The following is a 24,507-nucleotide window of genomic DNA, read 5'->3' on the forward strand; positions in this document are numbered from 1 at the left end:
TGTCAAAACACTACAGATGAGTACAATCATCTAGTACCTATCATTTTCCCTCAAAGCAACACACTCAAGTTACACCAAAGTTGCCACAGATAGCATTATTTCATATTTCCCTGTATGAACAGTACTATTCATACAATACTATTATTGTATGAATGCTTTCACATAATAGTATTCCATTGTTCCTATATAACATACCTTCTTTATCCATTTGTCTGTTGTTGGACATTTACATTGTTTCCATATCTTGGCTATTGTATTAAGTGCTTCAGTGAATATATATGTGCATGTATCCCTTCATATCAAAGTTTTATAATAGCATAAATCTTGGAATCATTTAAAATATCCTAAATGTATAATATTTTTAATCTTTCTCAAACTTTCCTCATTTTTCTACCCTCATCAATGCTATGAATTTTAAAAACTAAACACATAATTGTTTTGACTGATGAAAATTACTCTTATTACAAGTAAGACTAACTTATTATAGTTATTTTTATTCTACATTAGTATTTACTTTTATAACCTATTAAAGGAATGCTTCTATACTTATAAAATACTATAATAAAATGAGTCTTTTATATTTTTGTTCTTTTATCTTTATTATACTGTCACTGAATGCCTGGACAAGGGAATTTAATTAGATGACCTCTAAGTCCTCTTACTCATCTAATTCCATAATTCTAGTAAAATACAAACACATTTCATAGAATAAAATTATTAACTATTACTGAAATGTCAATAGGAAACTAAATAAATACACTGTAATCCATATAATACCTTACATATTTGTAAAAGCAAAGAGAAAAATTTCTGTGAACTACAAAATGGCCTCTAAGATAACTCTATACTTTTAAGTTTGACCAGAGAATATGGAACTAGATTGGGATTCAAAGAAGCTAGTTACCTCAAATTTTAGTTTCAAAAATTTCTAGGAGTCCCCTGCTTGAGATAACCAACTTTCAGAGAGGCTAAAAGACTGGGAATATGTCTGGAATTATAAGGAAAGCTTATAAAATTCATCATCGAGGAAAACATGGGTAGGACACCATGGCATTGCAACTAATGAAGTCTTTAATGAGTCAATGTCATTGGCCAAGCAAACAGAAGCAAAGAGTAAGAAATGGGAATGCAGGAAACATTTGCACCATGAGAGAGAGAGAGAGAGAGAGAGAGAGAGAGAGAGAGAGAGAGAGAGAGAGAGAGAGAGAAGGAGGGACAGGAAGGGAGAGAGGGAGGGAGGGAGAGAGGGAGGGAGGGAGGAGGCAGGGTGGGGGAGGAAGACCAGATAAATTATACCCCACAGTTCGGAAAATAATATTTTCCCATCTCTTATCTGACAGTCAATACCCATGATATATAAAGCACTAGTAAAACTTCTGGGAAGGAAGTTTTAGCACTGTAGTCAGTCCTGTCCTCCAGTTGTTCATCTATTTGCTCAAGCGGGCCCAGTAATGTCCCCATTGTGAAACTTGTTGTTACTGTGTTTGGCATATCGAATACATCACGGGTAGCTTGCCAGGCTTTGCCGTGCAAGTGAGATACTCTCAGTCACTTGCCAAGCTCTCCGAGAGGGGCAGAGTAATCGAATCCAGGCTGGGCCGGCTGCATGCAAGGTAAACGCCCTACCACTGTGCTACTGTTCAAGAAAAAGTCACCTACATCAAAAAACTGGAGGAAGAGATGAACAGAAACTTCTCAAAGGCATGCACAGGGCCAAAAGGGAAGTGAAAAATTACTTGTATCACTTAACACCAAGAAAACAAAAATCAAAGCAATAAGATATCATCTCACACTGATGAGACTGGCACATACTACAAAGGAGGAAAAGAACAGCATTGGTTTGGCTGTAGAGAAAAGGGACCCTAGTTACTTCTGATGGAGTGTCAACTGGTCCAGACCTTCTGAAAACAAATATGGGCATCTTTTCAAAAAACTAAGAATTAGGCTTTTATATGACCCAGCAACTCCCAATTCCTGGCATCTATTCCAAGGGCCCAAAACCCTGTCACTGTCCTCCCATTGTTCATCAATTTGCTCGAGCGGGCCCAGTAATGTCTCCACTGTGAGATTTGTTGTTACTGTGTTTGGCGTATTGAATACGTCACGGGGAGCTTGCCAGGCTTTGCTGTGCAGGTGAAATAATCTCCGTAGCTTCTCTGGCTCTCTGAGAGGGGCGAAGGAATCAAACCAGGTGCAGCCAGGCTGGGCCAGCCACATGCAAGGCAAACACCCTACTGCAGTGCTATCACTCTGCCCCTATTTAAAAAAAAAACAAAAAGATTGTGCTCTTATGTTTATTGTGGCACTATTCACAACATGAAAATTTTGAAAACAACCTAAGTGTTGAACAACAAATGAATAAATAAACCATGGTACAAATCTACACCGTGGAATACTACTTGGTGATAAAGATGAGATTTCTTATCTTTCTAAAGGATGAGATTGCTTCTACGTGGATGGATCCAGAGACAACCATGCTAGCATTAGTCAGGAGAGGGACACAGAATGATCCCTCTCATAAGTGGGAGATAATTGCCCCAAGACAATACAACGGAGACCTGCTCATGCATAGGAAGCTTGAGGAGAAGGCGTGAAGGGAGGAGAGAGCGGGGAAGCAGGGCCCAGTGCCATACGGAAGCGGATACTCTGCAAGAAAGCACGGTACTAGGATGTTTTAGGCGTTAAGCCCCACCAGGAACAGGACTGCAAACCATGTTGCCTAAAATTTAAAACTTCAAAAATGCAAATGACTTTGAAAGCTTCTAAAATTCTAGCTTCTCACAACTTATCTCTGGAACCTTAAAATGTTCAAAAACCTTTTGTATTTAGTAGTGTGGTGTGTAGTTTTTAACCAGGAGATTCTATGATAGTTCCACAATTTCATCGTCCAGCCCAGCCACAAATATGATGCCATTTTAACATTAAGATAAATGTAATTTTCTGTCTCCAAATTGTATGAGAAAGAAAATTCAAATTACAGTTTTATGACTTAGTGAGCACTTGGGCTAGAGCCATAGCATGGCGGGTAGGGCATTTGCTTTGCACGCAGCTGACCTGGTTCGATTCCTCCATCCCTCTTGGAGAGCCTGGAAAGCTACCGAGAGGATCCCGCCTGCATGGCAGAGCCTGGCAGGCTCCCCGTGGCATATTCAGTATGACAAAAACAGTAACAACAAGTCTCACAATGGAGACGTTACTGGTGCCCGCTCAAGCAAATCGATGAACAATGGGAGGACAGTGCTACAGTGAGCACTGAAGCAAATTTAAAACATAATTTTGTGCAAATTTATACTAAGACCACAAAAAATTACAAATTGATATTACCTTAATTTAAAATGTTCAACTTAATCCATCACATAGGAGTTTTTCCTATATAATAATTGTGGGGAAAATAAACAAGTCACTGTGGGGCCAGAGCAATAATACAGCAGGTAGGGAACTTGCCTTGCACATAGCCGACCTGTGTTCAATACCCCAATATCCCAAGGAATGATTTCTAAGGACAAAATCAGGAGCAATCCCTGAGCATTGCTGTGTATGGCCCAAAAAACACCATCATTTTCAAAAAAATTCTCATGTGGTTATTTCTAGTCAAATAGCAACTTTAATTGAATCAAATGTATATAAACTCAAATGTATCTTTGAATAGTGTCAAGTATATCTAGACAATGCTAATATTTGTTGTATTTTAAATTCTATTGAAATAAATACACTCTTAATTTAGCTTGTTTAAAAATAATTCCAGGAGCTGAAGAGATAGGACAAGGATTCAGGTGTCTGCCATGTGTGCAGCAAACACGGATTCAATCCTCGGCATTACCTATTGTCTCCCAAGTACCACTGGGAGTGATCCCTAAGTGAAGAGCTAGAATTAAGCCCTGAGCACAGCCAGTTGTGTTCTAAAAAACAAAACAAAAAAGAAAAATGGAAGAGCTGAGTTACAACTTAACTCCTATTTGTGACTTTAGTGTATTGTAATTTCACTCCTTTGCTTATGTTTAGAATGGATATTGCAAAATGGAATTTTGTTATATGCTTTAAAAAAAAGAAAATGTTCTTAAGCTTGACTTTTGATGAGCTACACAAACAAGTCTGTAACTAGAGGGTAAAAATATAATAAAATAAGTTTGTCACCATGTCACCATATAGTGCCCAAAATTAAGCACCGCTATACAAGCTCTAGTTTTTTCAAATGACATATAAATAGAATTATTTTCAGTAGCAAAATCTATTTTATATAGCATTATTTAAAAGGATTGATCTGAGACTAACATTTTTGTTTGTTTTTTTTTTTGCTTTTTTTCTGCATAGTACACTTCATTTTTTGAATTTAACCATCACCTAGAGTCTATAATGGATAAAGCATATATTTACAGGTAAAGTATAATTCAGTATACTTCAAGGATGGGAGAGAAAATAATGATACAACATTTTAGACAACAGTTGGAAAGAATATGAACTCCATATTAAAAAAGAGAAACAATTTCCAACTGGGGAGCTATGTCAAATATCGGGGTTATATTCCAAATTGAGCTTAGAAACATCTGGAATCCTATTTGATTGCAGATGACTAAAATAATGGGACAAAACAAATTAAAATAATAGGACACATTACCTTTTCAGTTAGAACAAGTATAGATAAATATGCTCTTTCCTTCCAACCTGACAACATCTCTTTCCTGACAATTTTGGCTAATCTGAATTTCATTCACTTGCTGTTCTGAAATTCACTTGTACAGAGATCACCAGTCACAATTAAGTAGCATCAAATCCCACGGGCTTTACCAGCGCTACCCAATTCAATCAGTGTGGCATATTTTATGGGTCTCAAAGAGAAGAAGTGACCCCTCGAGGCAAGTCTTTCAGGAGGTGACTCCTACCATCTGCGAGAAGAGAGGAGGATTTTTTTTACACCCTGTCAGTTGCAGTCAGGACACTGCAGTCAGAAAATCAGCAGTGACACCATCATTTCATACTGTACTGATGGAAGTTAGCAGCTCACCCGTTTCAAACCAGGAGGTTCAGCAGAGACTTGAAAGCAAAGAAAAATGTTAAAATAGGCTGTATTCCAGAAACAACGGGAGGCTCACTTGGCGTTTATTCTCCTTGACAGAGTCATTCGAACAACTGGATACTTGCTGTTTACTCTCCACATTAACGCCTGTATTTATTACTGGGCTTCGAACTACGAAGGAATTGGCAGTACTAAATGGGTGTATAATGGAGAAGGGAACAAGTGAGTTTTAATTCTGGAAAAAAGAAACATGTTATAGATTTTTTTTTCCCCCAGTTTATAAGCTTTCTGTTGTCAGTGATTTGGATACCACATTACAACCCGTTAATGGTCAACAAAAACTTATCTTAGCTCAGAATGTTTTTGAATTCAAGAATATGGAGAATGAGACACATAATATTAACGTCTTTCATATATAGGAAAAAGTGCATATGCGTGAGTGTGTGTGTGTGCGCACGCGCGTGCATGTGTGTGTGTGTGTGTGTGTGTGTGTGTGTGTTTATGTGTCCTGGCTTTACCTGGGAAACGTATTTCTTACTCTGGATCAAGATTCAAAAGTTCGAAAGCCTCTGCTTTAGACAACGGAGTGAATGGGTAGGCAACTTTTATGACTCCAGAGCTGATTGTTAGTAATGAACAATGTTAATTATTTGGAGGGCAGGTGCAGTAGCTAATTAGTTTACCACTGAAAGGTTTTATGGGTTTATGAGTCAGCTATAACCACTAACTCAATTAAACACTTACAGAGTAACAAGGATCATAAATTAAACTCGACAATTACATATGCAAGTCTTCTAGAAATAAAAGATCATTTTAAAATTTAGTTCAGTAGAATCAGGACTCAATAATGGCAATGAAGTTATTTAATAGTGATGGTTCTTCTTTGTAAATACAAGACCTGGCTTGAAGTACACTCTCTTGGTTCCCACTCCTATGAAATTATATTGAGCATATAATAAAGTGACATTCCTTTTGAAAAAAAGTAGGTACCATTTTTCTCAAACATCCCATTCACCACTGAAAAGAGTGGGTCGAGATGGGATGGCAGGTGTCTGGAAGATCCTAGGGCCTTTGCTACCATTTCTATTGTGCTTTGGGATCTGTCTTTTTTTTTTTTATTAATGAAACATCATGAGGTACAGTTGTAGACTTACAAATTTTTGTGCTCGGATTTCAATTATACTATGATCAAATACCCATCCCTCCACCAGTGCCCATTTTCCACCACCACGGATCCCAGTATCCCTCCCACCCCCCATTCCCCCAATCCCACCCTTTCTCTGTGGCAGGGCATTCCCTTTTGTTCTCTCTCTCCTTTTGGGTGTTGTGGTTTGCAAAAGAGGTATTGAGTGGCAATCATGTTTGGTCTATAGTCTACTTTCAGCATGCTTCTCCCATCCTGGGAATCCTCCCAACACCCTTTATTTGGTGCTCCTTTCTCTGAGCTCCTTTTCCTCTAGCATGTGTGGTTGGCCTCCAAGCCATGGAGCAAATCTCCTGGTACTAATCTTGGCCACTCTTGGTTGTTAGTCTCCTATTTTGTTACTTTATGTTCCCCAGATGAATGCAATCTTTCTATGTCTATCCCTCTCTTTCTGACTCATTTCGATTAACATGATACTTTTCAGGTAGTACCACTTGTATGTAAATTTCATGACTTCATCTTTTCTAACAGCTACATAGTACTCCATTGTGTAGATGTACCAAAGTTTCTTTAACCCGTCATCTGTTCTTGGGCACTCAGTTTTTTCCAGATTCTGGCTATTGTAAAGAGTGCTGCAATGAACAAACAAGTGCAGATGTCACTTCAACTATACTTTTTTGCCTCTCTGGGATATATTCCCAAGAGTGGTATTGCTGGGTCAAAGGGGAGCAGAATTTCTAATTTTTTGAGAATTGTCCATACTGTTTTCCAAAAGGGTTGAACCAGTCGGCATTCCCACCAGCAGTGAAGGAGTGTCCCTTTCTCGCCATATCCCTGCCAACACAAGTTGGTTTTGTTCTTTTGGATGTGGGCCAGTCTCTGTGGTGTGAAATGATACCTAATTGTTTTGATCTGCATCTCCCTGATGATTAATGATGTAGAGCATTTTCTCATGTGCCTTGTAGCCATTCGGATTTCTTCTTTGAGAAAGTTTCTATTCATTTTTTCGCCCCATTTTTTGATGGGGTTGGATGTTTTCTTTTTGTGAAGTTCAACCAGTACTTTGTATATGGGATCTGTATTTTAATGGTAATTTTATTGGTCCTCTTTAGCATTACTAGGCTAAAACCTGACATTTTCTAACTTTAAATGGGGTGGCTGGAGTCTAGTTGCTAAGTGGCTGCACAGATAGCCACAGGATTTGGGCTGTAGCAAGTAACTTGCATCACAAAGTCTGGTTTTAGGATAGGTGCTATTGTCCAAGTCTGCTCGGATCGGGACTGGGTCTCCTCCCGATCAGGTCCCCCTTTTTCCAGTAGCTTGGCAGTCACACCCACAATCGACCCTGGTGCCATGTAATCTCATCAATGGCCAAGATCCAGAGACTATAAAATAAAGCTCCCAGACAAGAGTGAAGTAGTATTTCCCTCTCAGAGAGCCCAGCAAGCTAGCGAGAGTATCCAGCCCATATGGCAGAGCCTGGCAAGCTACAGGTGATGTACTCAATATTCCAAAAACAGTAACGACAGTCCTCATTCCTGTGACCCTGAAAAAGCCCCCTCCCCCCAATACGCCATAGGGCTACACTAGTATGCGACAGGGACAAATGGAGACATTACTGGCATCTGCTCAAGCAAATCGATGAACAATGGGATGACAATAACAGTGACAGTGACAGCTATTGTCCAGAGGATCTTCAGAAGACAGACCTACCCACACCTTGCTCTAGTTCAGAGAGTTGGGGGTCATGTGCGTGGGAGAGAATGATCAATCCTGCCATTTGCCCCCACATCTACAGAAAAGCAGCTAAAAGAAGTCACCAAAAAACTGACTTACTTGGAAAGGTGGCTCATTTGTCTATGATATGCTTATTAGAGGATTGTTAGCCTTCTTCAATTTGCAGAAGAATATACTTGAACACAGACCTAGTGTGTCTGCAGAAGTCATCTCCATACACACAGGCTGGCACCATCTTCCCCAATATTTTACATTTCTAATGCTAAATACCACACATCCAAATATCACATAAACTACATATAATTTTTGCAGTGAGATGACTTATGATTCCTAGTTATAGGGTACATTTCTAGATAAATGATCATTGCAACAGGTTTCAATAATAGCTGAATTCTCTGAAAAAGAAGAATCTCCAAAGGCTGAGAAACAAAAGTGTATACTAAAATAGAAAGAACCAGTGAAAAACAGAAACAGAGAAGATAACTTCTTAATCAAGAGAGAAGAAGTCAAAAACTAAGAACTAATTTTGTGTAGATAAGTATAGAAAGGCAGAACAAATAGAGAATTTCAAAGATCGTCAAGAAAACTTACCTGTCAGTGAACACAGAAAAATAATATGGGCTAAATTGGCCACCTGAACAAAAGTCAATTGATTTTTGCCAAAATATTTTTTTAAAAATTTTAAAAATAAATAAAAATCATCTCAGGGAAAAAGAAGTCACCATAGAAAGTTTCGATACACCAGTGAACTACTTCAATTCTAAGCGTTAATGTACCTAATAGAATTACAATCATTCAATGAGAATTGTAAGTAAACAGGTAAGGTAAAAGACACCATCAAAATATGAAATGATGTCAGGGCACAATTACAGTTAATCAAGCAACCAAAAACCACTTGCAAAGATACAAAATGTTTGAGACCCCAACTGATGAGCCTGAGTGAAGGGATATAAGTAGAACCTTGCTCCCAAGAATTTGAAACCACCATTCTCCTTACTCATTCATGGAAAGACAGCCACAACCATCATTTTCTAGGCCAAAAATGTTTCAAGACATTTCAAGAGCTGAATGTATTGCCCACATACTGATTATAAAAGTAAGTGTGACCCCACTGATATACTCTGCTCAGACAAGTGGAAGAAAGTGAAATTAAAGCCCCCAAATTTCTGTTACCAACTATCAGGCACCCAGGTTGCCATCCTTAGAATGAAAATGCCTTTTAAAAGCAACATTCTTTTTTATTTTTGAGAAAATTGTCCCCTGGAAGCTATTAATATTCTTCACAGTTTTTAATGATCACCTGTCACCTGACCCTCCTGGTAGCTTCACATTATTCTTTGACCTTCCATGCCTAAAGCATTTTTTTAGTAGACCCTTGTGATGATTTCCGATGACCTATAAATGGGTGGTTGCCTTTGAAACCATTGCATTTGTCAACTTTGCCCTGGTTATAATTAGGCAGCAAATAGTGGGGCATAACCTGGAGAACTGTGAACATTTAAAATAAGAGTCAAATTTATTACTGTTAATCTTGACCAGAAAAAAACTAACAGTGTCTGTACAGTTCAGTAGGAGACAAAAAGTCACTTTTATTTCTGTCAAGTAGATAACATTCTTCATTTGACTGTGAAATTTCACAAAGAAAGAAGTTTAGTACAAAAGAATAAAACATAAAATTTACTTGGTATCCCAAAATGCCCCTTATGAAGCTTTGTGTGTGTGTGTGTGTATGTATGTATGTGTATATATATATATATATATATATATGTATATATATGTACTCGTTTTCTAATATTAAATATCTTCATATTCACAAACCACTTGGCAGCTTGTTCATCTGATCCCTAATACATCCTCAAAGAAAACAATTTTTAAAAATACATAAAAAGGCATAAAAACAATAAAAATACTGTCATTCGGATTCATGACTTTAAATGAGGTGGAGAAGGAATCACAATTATCTTAGTGTTGGAGAAACTTAGGATGGTGTAACCCTTTACCTTACACAGAAAGATGATGAGTAAAGGTATATGAAACTATTTTTTCAGGAAAAGGAATTTTCCCTAGACACGAAATATACTCTAGAAGCAACAAAACCATTTGAAGGCAGTAAAAACTCTGCATATCAAGAGGGAAATAATAGGCAATCAAAAATAGGACAGGGAAAAGACTGAAAAGTGATATCGATTTATTTCACTGAAGTCTAGGTCTGCCTAACCATTCATATTTTTCAACAAATAGTAAGTTCCCATTATATTGTAGATCCAACAATAACTCTACCTGGAACCTCTCTTGTAATAGGACCACTGTCCCCCATACTCATTTATTTCAGTGATAAATTTAAAGAAACACAATTAAAATAAATTGGGATAGTTAACAATGTCCTTATGTAAACTATGGGTGTTTTGACTCCTACCATTAAGGCCAAAACTAAAAATATTGACAATATCAAGTGTTGTAAACAGAAATGGAGCAACTGAAACTCTCTAATATGTTGTTGGAGTGACTATAAAACATTGCAATCATTTTGGGGAAATATTTGAAACGTTTCCTTGACAATTTAAACATAATACCCCTTTACATAACAAAAACTGTAAGCCCAGATATGTGCCCAAGAGACATGAAAATGCACATCCATAAAAAGCACATAGTTTAACTAGATCAATTATTCATATCCCAAGTCTTTAGAAAGTCAAAATGTTTATATGTAGGTGTTTATAAGACAATAGCTACATAAATTGATATATAAACTGAAGTATATATAAACTGAAGATATATAAACCGAAGTATGTAATGTGATACTCTGCACTAAAAAGGAAACTACTAATACAAACAACAACATAAATAATATACTAAAATGGAAACTACTAATATAAACAACAACAACATAATCAGTAAATCTCAACAACATAAATAAATTTCAAAAACATTACGCTGAATTACAGATGCCTTACAAAAATATGTTTGTTCTGTTCTAGGGCAAGACTCATCGATGATAGAAAGTTAGAACAGTGATTTACATCTGGGGTAAAGATTGGGTAAAGGAATGAACAAACTTTCTGAGGTGATAAAAATGTTTTATGTCTTGATAGAGTTGGGGTTACCAAGTGCATGCATTCATCATAATTTATTAAATGGCACTCCAAGGTTTGTGCTTTTGATGTTAAAATAAAAAATAAAATAAAACGTTGGATTCCAGGGGCCAGATAGAAAAATAGATCAATGAGTTGAGCATGTGCTTTTCATGAGGGAGATTCAAACTTGACCCCAAATACCACAGAGCCCCTCTATAGCTGCCAAGACTGAGCCCCAAACACTGAAGTGGGAGAAGCCTCCAGCACTGTCAAGTCAGGCCATAAAAAAACAATAATAAATGTACTTCATTTAACACATATGTATTCTGAAATACATATATATATAGATATAGATACATAATGTACTCACTTAGAAGGAAAGATCTTATGTCTATAAGCTTCTTTGAAATATGTCCAAACTACAAAATGGTTTGATGGATGGAAAAATGAAGGAATGTGTGAGACAAGATAGAGTAAAATGGATGGTAGAAATGAGGAAATACTGACTTTACTGTAAAATTCTTCCAATTTTTCTGTTGAAATTGTTCCATAAGAAACGGGGGGTGGGGGATAGTAGGTCACACTTATTTCGCAACAAAGAATTTCTATTTTCAAACGTTTTATTGTCTAGACAAAGAAGTTATATTTTACAACGGTTTTCTCTTGTTTTGCATGGTTTGTGTGTTGTCTTTCTTTTTGTTTGGCTTGGTTTGATTTTAGTTTGGCCAAATTCTGCCTTCCTGCCTTACTCTAAATTAATAAGCTGTATATATATATATATATATATATATATATATATATGTACTACCTGTTGGATAATACATGTATTAAATCAGCCAGATAGAATCTCCCTGAAAAATCTATTGGCTTAGGTTGTAAATATTAGAGGTGGACACACTTGAATAATTAAGCTAATCCTAGAAAATCAATAAGATGCCTTCTAATTAAATTACAAATCTTACTTCTGGTTGTGCATGTCTGTAAGACACAACTGAGAAAAGAAACGGAAAATAAATGTTATAGCATCCAAGCAGAAAACTTCCAATTAACTTAGTGGACTATTTCATAATCAAAATTAATCATAATACTAGTCCAAGGCTAACCTTCAGATTTGGAAAAATCAATGTCATTGTTTCACTTTGATTCTAATTCTTTAAACATCCATAAATAGGAAATGAGAGAATCTTATTCGTGTTTGCTCCCATTACACTACAATGACTTTGAAAAGGACAGTAATTTTAGTACTTACAAAGCAGTTGGCCATATAAGAAAGAATCTAGCACTTGCCTATTCCTAGGCAGTGTAGAATTTATTATTTTTTTAATATAAAAATATTCACAGATACAAGATCTGTGATAGAAAAAAATCAGGTATAAGAAAGTATACATTAAAATTTGAAAACTTAAAATACAATCCATAAAATTAATTCTATACTTTTTCAAGGTGATTCTCTTTACATCAAGTTCACTGTACTATTAGCAAGTCCCAGGAAGTCTGCTAAAAAAAAAATTAAGTGATAATATTTTTATTCTCATGACACAGAGGTTTTAAATACTACCAAAGAGTTAATCATTTTCCTGCTCCTATATTCACAAGATTAAAATAAAAATAGCCTCATGTCCTTCAAAAGTTATTGAATTTCAAAATGAATGATTTCTTTCTAGATCCATTTCTGTTGAATATTGCCTTCAACTGCAATTTGATTTTTTCTTCTTTGTAAGCCAAACTTCTTACTATTAGAAGATCTGAAAAGTATAAACTATTTTTATAAGAACTCACTTAATTTCAAAGAAAAAATATAAATATTAATGCAATGTTTATATTGTCACATGCAGAGAAGAATTAAAACCCCAATTCAGCCAAGAAGAACATCAGAATAGAGAATAAAACTGTTTCTGTCTCTATATTAGTTATAAGAACAGCGGAGGGAGGGAGGGAGGGAGTGAAGGGTGAGAGGAAGAGAAAAGGGGAGAGAGGGAGAGAGAGAGAGAGAGAGAGAGAGAGAGACAGAGAGAGACAGAGAGAGACAGAGGGAGACAGGGAGAAGGAGAGAGAGGAAAGAGAGTGGAAAGAAAGAGAGGAGAGAGTGAGTGAGTGAGAGAGAGAGGGAGGGAGAGAGAGAGAGAGAGGAGAGAGAGAGAGAGAGAGAGAGAGAGAGAGAGAGAGAGAGAGAGAGCCTGAAATTCTTTGCTGATCCTCTCACTAAAAGATGGATTCCATGAATCCAGCCCTGTTTTAGTGACTTGCTCAGTAAACGTGATGTGGCAGGTGATGCCTCCCATAATTACAGGTGTTGCTTGAGCTGTTACTGCTGAGGTAGTGAGGAAGGGAAGGGGTCCAACTAGCTGCCTTTGGAAAAAAATTTACTCACCTTGAAGCAGCAGCCACTGAGGAAACACAAGCTAGTCATACTGAGAGACTGAGTGAATGCAGACAGAGAGCCGGCCCCAGCTCTTCAAACATCCTAACCTAAACCAGACATGGGAGAGAAGGCATATGCGGGCAGGCCGGTCATACAAATGTGGAGAACACAGAAACCAATTAAATATTAATTGGAGCCAATTTTTAGAATCAAAGTCCCAGACATTTGGTTCCAATGAGGTGAGCCTGGTTGGGATCACTCTTCACAGAGCGTCAAAGAAATCCTCTCAGCCTGCCTTTTACAGAAACCTGACCCACAAAATGATGAGTGAAATATAAGTAGTTGTTTTATACCACTAAATTCTGGAGTAATTTGATTTATAGAAAGAAGTGTAGCAACTAGTAAGCAACATTCTTGGGTTTATTTAGTCGTTTTATAACGTCTATCAAAAAGTTCATATTTGCCACCTGTAATTTGCAAGCACAAATGTTTTAAATCTTGATAAAGAGGAAATGTGCTAAAATTTACTAGTAATCTGTATTCTCAAATACAGTGATATTTTAATGGAATACTTTTTTTTAAATGCTCTCTTCTCATTTACAGGTATCTGAGATGTTACTATTGGGCAGTGCGATCTTTAATTACCATTGGCGGTCTTCCAGACCCACAAACTTCATTTGAAATTGTTTTTCAACTGTTGAATTTTTTTCTGGGAGTTTTTGTATTCTCCAGTTTAATTGGTCAGGTAAGCTGAAGTCCTGGGCACAGAATTTTGTCAAAAGAATTTTGCAAAAGAATTCTTGGCTCTTGTTGCGCAGTTACCTTTCTGCCAATTTGCTGTTGCTCTACAGAGTTAAAGGACAGGTCTATACCCAGCGTTTCTTATCTGATAGCAGGAATATTTGGAATGTATGTTCATTGGTTAAATATTTTTTAAAAGCTTACAGAGGAAAAAAAAGATTTATCTGGTGCTTTACTTTTACAAACTTGTCATCTATCATAATAAATTGGAATAAGATATGAATGAATCAACGCTATCTCTTAATTTAGTTTCAAATCCCTTAAATCTATCAGAAGACTACAATGACTGTCAAGACTCAGAATAAATGTCTAGGTTCTAAAAAGAACCTCATACTCGGAGCTTCCTGAAACCCTGTAAACGCTTTTGCTTTTATCCAAATTTAATGTATCATAAAGTCTCTGGGTTAAAATTAGCTTCAGACATTTAAACCAGTTCCTACCAAATACCATCACAAGGAATTTTATTGGTAAGTCATTGAGTTATAATTACTATGGCATCGGTTTATTTTTATTCTTAAAGGATCAAATTCTAGCAAAAGAAAATAAAACAAATACATAACTATTGTGAGTTACTTGGCATTCACAAGGGAGAGAGCCCTTCGGAGACCAGATTCACAAGAAATAAAAACTCAGTGACACAGCATCATGAGAAGTTCTACTTCCCTGGAAGATCAGTTACTGAATATATGAAAACAAACACTATGTTGGGACTTGTGCACTGCGTAAAGAGACAAAAAATCAGAAAATGATTATTCCCAATAAATATATGACTGGTTTCTAGGCACACATTTAAAATGGTGTAAATAAAACCAGGCATAAGCAAAATTTCACCATAAAGGCTGTCCTTTAGAACATTTGATTTGAAGCTAATCAATCACAAATAATCAAAACTCAAATTCTGTAGTCATGGATGGTAGTTCTGTTGTCCATGTTAAGTATCAAAGGAAAAACTTGTATTTGTTCAGAAAAGAAGAATCCTAGGAGGTTTCATTGAGGCAAATGCATCTGAAACATTTTTCAAAACCAAGTAAGAATAGTATTTATGGGAGGCAGTTCATTGATCAAAAACTATGTGGAAGATGGGAACAATAAAACACAAAATATGTTTTGAGGAAAGAGTATACTGGTATGAAAGATGCTAGTAGATTAGTTTAGAGATACATGCAGACAAGATATTTTTAAAGCTTTGAATGTTAAATCAAAGATGTTAAAATATTATCCAAAAGTCAAATGAGAGATTGAAAAGCAATTTAAGGAAGATTGATTAAAATACAATATGAATTGGAAGGTGGGAGGAGCTGGATACTGTTTTAAAATACAGGTTTGATTATTATTTATATATTGCAAGGACAATAAAGCAGGTGATTAGGCTTTGAAAAAAAGAGTTCATTACAGAAATAGATCCCAAAAAGGAATCTACATATGGAAATACCAGAGAAGGACTTGATGGAGCGAGATAAGGGGGTTTATGATAGAGTTGTTTATAATTCCAGCAGACCCAGAAGCATAGCGGTTTTCTCTAGCTGCAAGGTACTGGAGCTAACCCGTTTGAAATGTGAGGTCCTGAAAGAAAATGCTAAGGGGAATATCTCCTTTGGATTGATTAGTTTGCATATGAAAGATACATGCCTAAGGGAGTTGTTTGCTATCTCAAGGAATTAGCTAACTCTGGGAGAGATAGTCTCAGCAACCTAGCAACAAGATAAAGAAAACAAAAACCAAAGCTAACACAGGATATGGAATCCAGCCTGAGCAGATAATGGAGCAAAGAGAGAGTTTCTATTTAGGAAATATAATGGCTAGCAAAATTGCGTTAACTATGACTGAAAGTGGAAACTGGTTGAGAGAGAAATGCAATTCAAATGAATTTGAATAGTAATATCAAAAATATTTCACAGTTTTCTCATAAAATCTAGATGAGGAAGTCATCTCACTTCCAATATTTTTCTCAATTTTACAAATGGGCAATTACCAGCTTAAAAAATTAAGGATTCCCAATTTATATGTTATTCATAAAGTCATATAATAGAGTCATATAAGAATAGGATAGAGTGAAATCTACATGAATTAAGCACTTACTATGTCCAAAGAAATATTTAACGAAACAGAAAAACTTTTGTCTAGTTCCAATTTAATTCTCTTGCTACTCAAAGTATAACTATCTGTAGACCAATAATGGTAGCATCACTTGGAAAATCCAGATCCTTTCCATGACCTACTGAACTTAAAAAAAATCTGCATTTTAACAAAATATTTAGACTATTCATATATTCATTGGGCTGGAGCGATAGCATAGCTATAGGGCGTTTGCCTTGTGTGCAGCCAGCCCGGCTGAGCCAGGTTCAATTCTTCCACCCCTCTCAGAGAGCCCAGCAAGCTACCAAGAGTTTTTCACCCACACGGCAAAGCCTGGCAAGCTACCCATGACGTATTCAATATGCCAAACACAGTAACAACAAGTCTCAAAATAGAGACGTTACTAGGCCCGCTCAAGCAAATAGATGAACAACGGGAGGAAGTGACAAAATATTCATAATATTTTGAATGGAAGTGACAAAATATTCATAATATTTTGAATGGAGCTTCTTTTTTTAATGCCTTTATGCCTATTTTATATGGAATTTTAGTTTACACTAGTAACAGAAGAAATGACTAATAGCTGAAAATGTAGAACTAGCACAAAAGACTGAGGCAAGAAGCATGGGTCTGTACCTAAAATTCTTCCAGTATATAAAAGATGCTGAGAAGGACAGCTAGGAATAAAAATTCAGAGGGCCAGAAATAAAATTTTTACCTTTACAAAACTTCCACTTAAAACTACCCCAACCATCAAATTTTAACTGCAGTATTTTCTTATCTGATAAAAACTCATACAGGTTGGCATTCTCTTCCCTACACATCTGCACATACTTTCCTTACCTGGAATGTATTATATTGCACGTCTTAAACTATACTATCAAACCCAACATGGCTGGATAGATAAGGCATAAATCTTTTAGATTAATGTCACCACAAATTCTGGGCCATCAATATAGATCAATAATGCTCTCAATTGTCATTGGTTTCGATTTAAAATTCCACGACATCTTCCAGTCCAACTCCTCCCAGTTCAGTATGTTCATCATCTTGGAAGGACATCTTTGAAAAGAGAAGCTAAGAATTGGGGTTGATGAAGACTACATAGAACAGCCGCGAAGGAGCAAATCAGACTGAAAAAGACACTTTCATTTTAACTGTCTGCATAGTTCCTGCTCTTCTTTGGATTAGAAGAATCTATTAATTTTCAAGATCGACACTGGAAAAGGCCTCACAATAGAAGAGTCACTTGAGATAGACCTCATAAATATGAGCCATTTTTTTCAAAAACAAAAAAGACTCGGCTACAGGAATGAATGAGTGAGCAGAGTCTTAAAAGTCTGCAAGTGAGACCCTGATTTTTCTTCCTCGACTAAAGGCACAGTCACAGCAAATTTACAACCACTTGCTTCATTCTATGGGAAAGGAAGAGTAAAGCGATACATAAGAAGAGTCAAGTTATATATCTTTTTTGTGCTGAGACCTTAGAGATCAGCTTTTAACCTAGAGTGGGTTTTTATGGCTGGGTTATAAACATCCAAGAACTAAAACCTGACAGTTCTTTAAGGATTGTCACAGCAGTAGATGATGCTTCAGTAATTTCAGCACATTTCAACTTCTGCTGAATACTTTGCCTTAAGCAGTATGATATTTGATTTTATCTGTCTAAACAACACAAAGGGAAGTACAGAGGTTGCAATTTTATGATGAATTGAGTCTATGTAGCCAGCCATATTAGATAATCTATGAAGGATGCTTTCAAAGTCAGACTCGCCAAAATGGCCATTCTTCCAAATAATTGCTCTGCTTTCTTGTGCATTCCTTATAAACAGAATCTCTAGAATTTCTGAAATATCAACTAACATTTTGGCTGTAATGCACAGGTTTGCAAAGAAGATTGTGTGCAGCCACATGCATAATGTGCCTGAATTCTCACAAAATCCTCCTGGAGGGAGGGAGATGGATTTTCTTGTTCTTATTAGATCATAAAGAGGGTAGGATTTGCCCAATGGTTTCTGAAAACACTGATAATTGGGATCTAACAATATCAGAATGCTAAAAAATCAAGTTGTTGGAACAGTAAGATAATATGAATTGTGAATAGTCTTAATTCTACTGGACATTTAGTAATGTTTCAGCTTTGTCTACCAGTTGTTGAGTGATCATATTTTTTATTTTAGATGAGAGACGTAATTGGGGCAGCTACGGCCAATCAGAACAACTTCCGTGTCTGCATGGATCAGACCATTGATTACATGAACACTTATTCCATTCCTAAGAGCGTACAGAATCGGGTTCGAACTTGGTATGAATACACATGGGCTTCTCAAAGAATGCTAGGTAAGCATGGAGAACCACTCATAAAATCCTTATAACCAGGCCACATAACGAAGTTCTCTAAGGTAGAAGCAGAGTCTGAATTTGAACAAAAGATTAGAAAACAACTAAACCATCTTTAAAGCATTCATTTCAAACATTGGATTTGTTTTTCTTAAATACTTGGTCATATGTTACTAGTGTAAGCCATGCGGTTTCTGAAAAACAAAGGCTAAATTTTATTCAGTGCCGACCAGGTGTAGTATTAACAGTTTGTGTTGTAATCTTTAGACACACACAAAATTAGGTATCATCAACCCCTTTTAGGAGACAAGAAACTGAAAGATCCTAAAAGAAAAAAAAAAAGATGACAAGGGCACAGAGCTAGTAATTGGTCTAAATGGAAGTCGGACTTCCATCTGCTCTAACCTGGTATTTTCTGTGGTATTACCTTCTTCCCTGAAGCTCAGACCTTAGAAAGCCATCTCTCAGCTTACTATGTTGTAGAGCTCACAGCCCTTCTAAGAGATCCTTTTTAATTCTTGGTGTCTACCGTAAGTACTATAATATGGCAATTTAAAATGTTTTTTTCTTGAGCTGAAGAGATAGTGCAGCAGAGAGTGAGCTCGCCTAGCACCCAGCTCACCTGACTTCCATTTTCAGAACCCCATCAAATCCTCAGAGCCCACGAAAAGCGATCCCTAACCACAGAGCTAGAAGTAAGCCCTGAGAACCACCTGGGCCCCAAAACAAAAAATCTTGCGAAAGGATGCAAAGATGTTAAAGACAGAATGCAAGTGAAAGCAATCATACTCATCTTACAGTTTATTCCTCATTATATTAAAATAGAAATTAGACTCAAAGTCAAAAAAGAAAAAAACTAAAGCTCCAGAGTACAAATTGAAATATCACCCACAAATCTTATTATCTAATTCTTACTCTAGAGAACCTGGCAGGCTACCAAAAGTATCCTGCCCACACGGGCACAGAGTCCGGCAAACTCTCTGTGGCATATTCAATATGCCAAAAACCAGTGACAATGATGGGTCTCATTCTCCTGACCCTGAAAGAGCCTCGAATATGGCACTTTTTTAAATCTCAGAGCTAGGATGAAGGAGACGTTACTGGGGCCTGCTCGAGGCAATCGATGAACAACAGGATGACAGTGATACAGTGATACCACAAATCACAAAGATTCATATGAGCAGATTAAAAAGAACCACTTGTCCCTGATAGAAAACCCCTTTTTTTCCTTCCATATCCTCAGTTCGAATCCAGGGACCAGGGTGCTCCAGTTAACCAACTCCACATTGGGGTAAGAAGAGGCAGATGGGTGGTAACAGAGGCAAAAGATGGGAACCCCTGGCATACTGGTGGTATAGAATTATGGTATAACTATCTATACATCTGAAGCACAGAACCAGCAAATTTGAAAGCATCAGATCCAAATTTTAAAATGCGTCTGTGAAAGAGGTTCGCTGTGGGGGTGGGTGAGAAACTGGGGGCTTTGAGGGAAGAAGTTGGCGATGAAGATGGGATGGCTGTTAGAAATTCTATACATGAAGCTCGGCTATGAATAGTTCTGTAAATCAAGGTACCTCGAGAAAAAATAAAATTAAACTAAAATTAAAATAAAGGAAAAACCTCCCTGGGGCCAGAGGGATAGTACAGCCGGTAGGGTGTTTGCCTTGCACCCGGCTGACTTGGGTTCGGAATCTCATTCATATGGTCCCCAAGGACCACCAGAAGTGAGTCCTGAGGGCAGATCAGGAGTAAGCCCGGAGCATCACCCAGTGTGGACCAAAAACAAAACAAAACAACAACAAAAAATCCTTTATTTACCATTCAGCCATTTCTTCAAACTCCGGCCTGATGTTTAGAAACTTTCCCTACATCCAGGGACACTGGGGGTGGGAATTGTTCCCTGGTGAAGGGACCGGTGTTAGAACATTGTATGACTGAAACCAGTTCATGAACAACTTTGTAACTGTGTTTATCAAGGTCACTCCAATTAAAAAAAATAATAAAGAGGGAAATAAACTTTCCCTTCAAGTGAAGGACCAAAACAAAACCTCAGTCCCTTCAGCCTGTACAGCTAGCCCTGAGGACATTTCAAGACTCTAGGAAGAACTTCGTGGGGAGACCGCCTTCCAAACTCTTCTAGACACTCCTTTGATTAATGGTTTAGGGAACATTAAAGGCAAATAGCCCCAGAAAATAGGGCTTATGTCCTCAGGGTTTTTCATATTTAGAACATTGGAATCAAATCAAGAATATGACAGAAAATTTTTGTCTTTTCTAAATGAATATTAAAAATAGAAAAATAATCTCAGAAACTCATAGCATACAAAATATTAAAAACTGGAAGCTCTGTTTACAGAATGTTTTATCATTTTGAAAGCCTATCATGTAATTCACACATAGAAATATCCTTCACTGAGCTAATAAGCAAACAACAATTTGAGTTTATTCTGTGCATTTTTTTCTACTGTTCTTTCTCAACTGAACCACCTACAAAAGATGTACAATTAAACAAGTCTTTTTCTGCCCTGCTTAGCTTCACTCTTTGATTCTCTCTGCAGAGTAACAATTAGACACTTACTCTTTGGTTATCACAAGGGCCAAGTCAGATAATGGTAAGACAGAGCTCTATAAACTTTCACATGCCACATAGTATTCATTATTACATACAAATTCTATAATTATAGAGCTCGATTTTGTAGACTCAAAAGACAAAATTATTTTCTTACACCTGTTTTTATCTACTAGCATTTGTCCTATGATCATTAAACTTTGTACCTAAAGTTTCAGCCAATACAGTGTTCTGTAATTATTCACTATGTTCTCTGTAGTTTAAATCTTTTTTTCTCATGAAAATAACAATTTTATTGTAAAATATTATAATAGCTATAAGTAAATCTAGTAGAAGTTATAAAAATATAATTTAATGCATTTTATTTATAAAATAAGTTAACACTTTTTTCTATTAATGTTTTCTTATATATCAATGATTTTCTTACTAATTACTCTGCTTTGTGCATTGATGTGTTTACTTTTATGAAGATGAATCTGATCTGCTTGACAACTTGCCAACTACAATGCAGTTATCCCTCGCCATTGATATGAACTTCAACATCATCAGCAAAGTCGATTTGTTCAAGGCAAGTGCTTCCACAGTGAAAAGAAAGCTAGTATGGCAATTCATCTAAAAATCTAAGCTGTTGCTTTATGTAGCATTTGTAAATTGTTTTTGGCTTTTGTTTTAACAAAGTAAAAATGATCTAGAGAATTTATGTAGAATTAAGGAGCCAAATGAGTTATAGTTTTCTCTTCAGCAGATGACTTATTCTGTGGAATTCTCTCTGTCCTAATTGGTGTCAAAGAAGAAGGGTTATTTAGGGCCTTCTTGCATTAATTTAAATATAATTAAACTCTCCATCTCCGTGCCTTTACTAGCATTGCACAGCATTTCCCATTTATGAATTGCCTTGGCATTGCTTAACAAATCAGGGTTTAGATTAACACCAAATTGACTTGACAATCAGAATTTTGCCTAATCATACTCCTATTACACGTGTGATAGACTTTTTAGATGGCAAAATTCAAATTATGGGACTTTTTTTTACAAAAAAAATCACAGCAATGAATTTTTTATTCATTGGATTTTTTCCCATTTTACTGCCTTCTTTTTGCATTACACTGCATGTATTTCTCACATAGTAATTAATACTTTGTGTGGCATTCACTGATTTAGCTACTTAGTCATTCAACATATATTTACACATGGAGATTTATTCCATTCCTACTATGTTTCAGGCACTACTTTTGTCCCTGTGAGCAAATAAAAACAAATAAAAACTATTTGAGCATATGAATACATTCCAACAAGGAAAATTAAAAAAATATGCAACACATATGGAGGTGATAGTGACATAAACAAAATCAAACAGGTTAAGAAGGATTTTTGCAGAGCTTGTCCTGAGAGACATCTGTAATGAGGTGCAGTCAAACACTGGAGCAGAGGATGGCAGGATGGAAGGAAGGAAGTCTTGCAGCTATTGGGAGAGGGAAGAAAAGAAGGAAAAAGAGGGAGATTTACAAGACAGAAGAGAAGAACCCTTAATCCGTGACTGGAGCTAAGGCAGAGTAATGAAAAATATGAGTAGTTAAAAGAACCGAAGAACAGGAGCTCAGGGCAGTGACCAAGTTTCCCAAGGGCAGTGAGAGTTAATGGAAAACATTGGAGTTTTGATTGGTCTCTATGAGATAAGACTTCTGAAGATTTTGAGTAGAAGTCATCAAATTGATATTAGTTTGAAAAATATCATTCTTCCTGCTGTGCAAATAGTCCATAGTAAGGGAGTGTAGATGGCAAGAAGGCCAAATAGGAGCTTTGATAACCATCTACAGAATAGACAGAGGACACTAAGCCCAGAGAAATAGAATTTGTTGAATAAGAGGCCAAATATTGGATAGACTCAAAGAAAGATGGGGACAAAGCAACAGCAGGTAGGGTGCTGACCCTGCATGCAGCGCACCCTGGTTCAAACCCCAGCATCGCCCAAGCACCGCCCAGAGTTATTCATAAGTGCAGAGCCAGGTGTAACCCCTGAGCATCACTGGATATGACCCAAAAATAATCCATAAAAAGAGCCCACAGATTTGTTTTCTTGTTGGATTATTAAAAGGAGAAAAGGTGGGGAAAGAGATCAAGTGTGAAAGTCAACGTCATTATGAACAGGAAGAACTGAGATGTCATTTGTGAAATAGGACACAGGACACAAGAGAAAGTATAGGATGATGGGGGATAAAAATATCTTGTCAGCAAGACGAGAAAGAAAACGCCATATAGTAGAATGGTCCGTCAGAGTTTCTCTCAATGTTAGGTGATCTTATGATTCCACAGTACTTCAATTAGAGTGAGGTCAGTATTCTAGGACTCCTTTCTTGATACATATCTTGTTCTAAGTGAAGATTCTGATGAAGAAATAAACTGATTTTCAAATTGGTATATGACACAAACCAATAAAGAATAGCTTAAAACAGAAGGCGAGAATTTATAGTGGTGAATGGTACTAGAGTTTTTGGTGATAGGTGTGCGGTGTGGTTATATACATGTATCAAAATGTGAAGCTATACTACTGACTGATTTAGACTTACAAAACCATGGCAAATCAATTTTAGAAAAGAAAAATGCGTTAGACTACCAAATTCAACTGAATACTTATAATTGAACCATAAAAGGATACCGTCCTACTTTTTATGCACTACAATTTACAATACTGGTAATAACAAAAGACATTTTTATTTTGCTGGGGGGTGGGCACACACCCAGTAGTGCTCAGGAGTTATTCTTGGTTCTGCACTCAGGAATCATTCCTGCAAGCTCAGGTTCCTATGGGACGCTAGGGATAGAAGCCAGGTCAGCTGTGCACAAGGCAAGCACCTTTCCCACTATACTATCTCACCAGATCCAAACATTTTAAGCATCCAATCCATCAACAGAGTGTCAGCATCCCTCTACCAATGTCTCGAGGTCCTCAGCCACTCACCTTCCCATCCTCCCCTCTCAGTTAATTCATATCTTCAGGCCAAATCTCTGGGTCTGTGGCTACTTCCCATTTCTGTGGTAGTGATGGTGGTGGGTGGGTGGGGGTCAGGGGGATCATTAAAGAGCAAAGTTATGCATACAAAATCTGTCACATGAACAAGAAATGAGTTAGAGTCATTCTCAGCATTAGATTACCCATGACAATCTTATATCAAAGTCGAGCCAGTATTTTTAGACCAGTGCCTCTTAGGATATTTAAGGGACCATACATGAATATCACATAAACAGGGGACTGGCAAGTCAACTGGTGGAGATGGGGTATGAGGGAGGTGGGGGGAGAAACACCCAGGAAGGAAACAAAGTAGGAATAGGGTCACAGTTGGTTGGAGAAAGGTTGAGATACTGGTCTAGATTATACTGTCAGTCAAACTA

The 24,507-nt window shown here is 36.9% G+C and overlaps 1 protein-coding gene across 1 annotated transcript in view; it reads left to right on the forward strand.

Annotated features, from left to right (window-relative positions):
* CNGB3 (cyclic nucleotide gated channel subunit beta 3) overlaps positions 1–24,507 on the forward strand; it is a 167,364-nt gene that overhangs the window by 93,406 nt on the left and 49,451 nt on the right. The window contains exons 10-14 of the mRNA XM_056108544.1: positions 4,312–4,376; positions 5,114–5,236; positions 13,935–14,076; positions 18,389–18,548; positions 21,588–21,685. Coding sequence (XP_055964519.1) covers positions 4,312–4,376; positions 5,114–5,236; positions 13,935–14,076; positions 18,389–18,548; positions 21,588–21,685 — 588 coding nt within the window. The remainder of the gene's footprint in view (positions 1–4,311; positions 4,377–5,113; positions 5,237–13,934; positions 14,077–18,388; positions 18,549–21,587; positions 21,686–24,507) is intronic.

This window comes from Sorex fumeus, unplaced genomic scaffold (genome assembly GCF_029834395.1).
Source record: "Sorex fumeus unplaced genomic scaffold, SorFum_2.1 ptg000002l, whole genome shotgun sequence".
Classification (NCBI taxonomy): Eukaryota; Metazoa; Chordata; class Mammalia; order Eulipotyphla; family Soricidae; genus Sorex; species Sorex fumeus.